The sequence below is a fragment of the Gymnogyps californianus genome, chromosome 1, assembly GCF_018139145.2.
Source record: "Gymnogyps californianus isolate 813 chromosome 1, ASM1813914v2, whole genome shotgun sequence".
Lineage (NCBI taxonomy): Eukaryota > Metazoa > Chordata > Aves > Accipitriformes > Cathartidae > Gymnogyps > Gymnogyps californianus.
This window is the reverse complement of record NC_059471.1, coordinates 126,546,699-126,550,354: the sequence shown is the minus strand read 5'-3', so window position 1 is coordinate 126,550,354 and position 3,656 is coordinate 126,546,699. Positions and strand designations below refer to the sequence as shown.

Here is a 3,656-nt window from a genome sequence, read left to right as displayed (position 1 = left end):
GGATGGGGAGAGGGAGGGAGTGAATTTCAAGAAGGAGTATGCAGTAGTGTGAGATGGAGGGAGAGAAGTTGGTGCCTGATTTCTAAAGCTTGCAACTTCATGTAAGCTGTTAGAATCTAAGTGCAGAGTAAAATAACATGTAGGTCCATCTTTGCAAGAGAGGGAGAACTATTATACCGGAGACTGTAGGGTTCAGCTGATCTTCTGCTCTAGTGCTGATGGAAAGAGAATGCCTCTATTTCCTAGTGCTTCTTGGAAGAAAAAAACTGAAACACATTCCTTGAAGCAGAAATAAGCAAAGATGACACAAAACTCACCTCTGTGCTGAATCCATCAAAAATAATTTCTGTAAACTGTAACGTACTTGGGCATTTTTACATAACTCTTAGCCGAAAAGTAGGTATATCTTTTGTAATCTTCAGATGGTGAGAAGATGATTTTTAGCCTGTGCTTCCTTACAGGTTCACACTTACATCTGTGGCATACAAATTGGTAATCTAGGCCAGGGTGGTTTTATACACCTTGATCTTTTTTCAGAGTTTGTGATGGCTGAATTATACTCACTAAGACAATTAAATCCTTACACATTCCATGAAAACTAGTCAGCTGAGTTCGCTAGTTCACTTGATCCAGCAGCCAGTCGTTTAATAGCAGCTCTCTGCTTTTCTAGGTGCCTGGAAGTCTACCAGGTACCTGCTGCACAGGAGCACATAACCCGAGCACTGGCAGAGTGAATCTGAGTGCATCCAGAGTGCACTGGAGGGACTAATTTGCTGCCCATGCAATTTGGAGTTGCTCTTTGCCTGTGGAGACATACATAGATGCGATCTATCTGCCCAGGGCTCGAGCACGCTCCGGTAAGCAATTTGCTCAAAGCTTTGAGAATCCTGAAGATGCGCCTGGTCTGTGAACCCAGGTGGGAGAGAGGGGAAGGAGAAAATGAATTTATCTGCAGAAGAGAGGAAGGATGATGAAGACCAGTAGTAGAAGTTTCAAATTAGTATGCACTGACAAAGCTGTAATGAATTCAGTACTTTAACAAGTGAGAATTTTCATTTGATTTATGCAACGCTGAAAGGGCCATCTGTAAGGTAAGCCACAGCTGGAACAATATTGCGAATGAGAGATGAAGGAAATCAGAGCTCTTTAAGAGAAGCGAGCACTGTGCGTAACAACGGCTCAAGAGCCATGCAGGCTGCACAGTCAGAAGGAGAAGGAACTAACCACTGCTCTGGAGACCAGGACTCCGGCCAGTAAGAAACCCTGTGCGGGGATGGGAACATCAAGTCAAGTTTCAAATTGCAGAAGAATATATGACACACTGGAAAACTGTCCTCTAAGTTTCTAATACATTCATAAAGCTGGGTGTGGGGAGCCCAGGGCGAGGGGAACTGGAGGGCCTGTAGACCAGGAGGGGGGCACTGGCAGAGCAGTGGAGAGCCTGGGACTGATACAGAACAACTAACTACAGGGCAGAATGGAGATGGTAGTTTTAATTGTTTTTCCCTAAATATTTTCATATGAGAGAATTACTCTCAACAGAAAACAACAATCATAATTGGACAAAGAAAGTAAAAACCTCCAAGCCTCAGAAAAGTTGAACTTGCACCAAAAAGCAATTTATACAAAACATTTCGAGTAACGATAAAGAATGTGGCATCTGAATTCACTGTTCTCTGACTTCTTCTGAGCTGGTATAATCTCAAACCTCTGCAAACTAGCAATATCCTGTCCTAAAAAATAAAAAGTTCAGAATCTTGAAAACTACCTTCCCTCCCCCAAAATAAAAGCAAAACCCAAACTTGGTTCGCTTATACAGGCAAATGCAAAATGAAGATAAAATCAGTAAAACTAAACCTGATTTAAAAAAAGAAGCAAGTGTTTATTCTGAAGACAGGGTTTTGACTAATCAGAGACTCTCGTCACTTGTCCGTTGCCTATGTGATTGGCTAAAAGTATACAAATTACCCCCCCAAAACCACTTTTCTTCTCCTCCCTCCCTCCACTCCTCCCCCCTCACTCGCTAACGTGTTTTGAAAGACGACCTTGAGGGGAAGGGTAGGGGGAGCTCAGAGCCTTCCTCAGAGCGGGGATGAGGACAGCTTGGCCAGAAATGGAACTCACCCAGCTTTCGCCCGTGACTACAGTCACTTTCAACTATGACTACTACTATGATGACAACTGCCAGTATCAGCATCTGCAACATATGTCTACTTTCCTCCCTATCCTGTACACTGCTGTATTCCTGGTGGGCATCGTCGGCAACTCCATCCTGATAGTAGCCTTGGTCTTCAAGCGACGGGTCCAGAGGCTGATCGACGTCTTTATCATCAACCTCGCTGCATCTGACTTCATCTTCCTCATCACGCTGCCATTCTGGGTGGACAAGGAGGCGTCAGACGGGAGCTGGAGGGTAGGATCTTTCCTCTGTAAAGCTAGTTCCTATGTCATCTCAGTCAACATGTACTGCAGCATCCTCCTCCTCACTTGTATGAGTGCTGACCGGTACCTTGCTATCATGCATCCCTCTATCGCTAGACGGGTCAGAACAAGATCCTACACCAGTGGACTCTGCATCTGTGTCTGGTTATTATCCTGCTGCTTAGGGATGCCAACCCTTTTGTCCAGAGAACTGAAGAAGCAGTATGGAAAGACTTACTGCACAGACAAAGCCGTGACAGAAGCGAAACAGATCATGTCACTGATGCTTTTAATCCTGGCCTTCTTCTTCCCACTATTGAGTATCTTAACCTTTTACTGCTCCATCACCAGGAGACTCTGTGTGCATTATCAGAGAGCTGGGAAACATGATAAGAAACTGAGAAAATCCATCAAGATCGTCTTCATTGTAGTGGCGGCTTTTGTTATCTCCTGGGTTCCCTTCAATCTTTTCAAGCTTACGGCCATCCTTTTGGGACTCCTGAAGCAGCCTGACTGCTTTCCCGACATGGTTGCCCAGCTGGGCATGAAGGTGAGCAGCCCTTTTGCTTTTGCCAACAGCTGTGCCAACCCTTTCATTTACTATTGCTTTGACAACTACATCCGCAGAGCCATGCTCCGGTGCCTGTGCCCATGGGTGAAAATCAGCAGCAGCAGCAGCAACTCTGATACTCTGGACACTCGCCTGAGCCACTCCTTATCCAATTTTGTTGCGGGGGAGTATGCCACTAGGAAGAGGAAGCGCTCTGTGTCCCTCTGACTGGGACCGAGGACTGCGGAGGAAGGAACTTCTCTCTCCAAAGATGGCAGGAAAAGAATAAAGCGAGAGAAGCTGAAAAAAGAAACGAGTGACAGAGACAGAGATGCAAGTATAATGCAGCCGGCACTTCAGGTGGGAGGAACGCTGCTTCCCTTTAAATGTAGATAAATGGAATAGGAAACCTTAACCACAGAATTATGGTTCACAGTGATCGCTGTGTCACTGCACGGTGTAAATCTGAAACCATTGTAACGAGAAATATCCACAAATGCTTACACTGGAACTCCAGTACAAGTGCTACGAACTACAGAAAAGAATCACGTGATTCAGTCAAAGCCGCTCTGAGGCACACTTTGAACTTAAATGTACATAGGTTTTTATTCCGCGCAGAGCAAGAAAAACAACACAACAGAAGTGTTTCTTCTCTTTGGTTCCTAGCTTACCCACAAACATGTTG

At 45.0% G+C, this 3,656-nt stretch overlaps 1 protein-coding gene across 1 annotated transcript; it reads left to right on the top strand.

Annotated features, from left to right (window-relative positions):
* Window positions 1-2,092: 2,092 nt before the first annotated feature.
* GPR15 (G protein-coupled receptor 15) lies at window positions 2,093-3,199 on the top strand. Its single transcript, XM_050913397.1, has one exon. It carries the CDS (start codon window positions 2,093-2,095, stop codon window positions 3,197-3,199), a length of 1,107 nt encoding a protein of 368 aa, XP_050769354.1.
* Window positions 3,200-3,656: the final 457 nt, after the last annotated feature.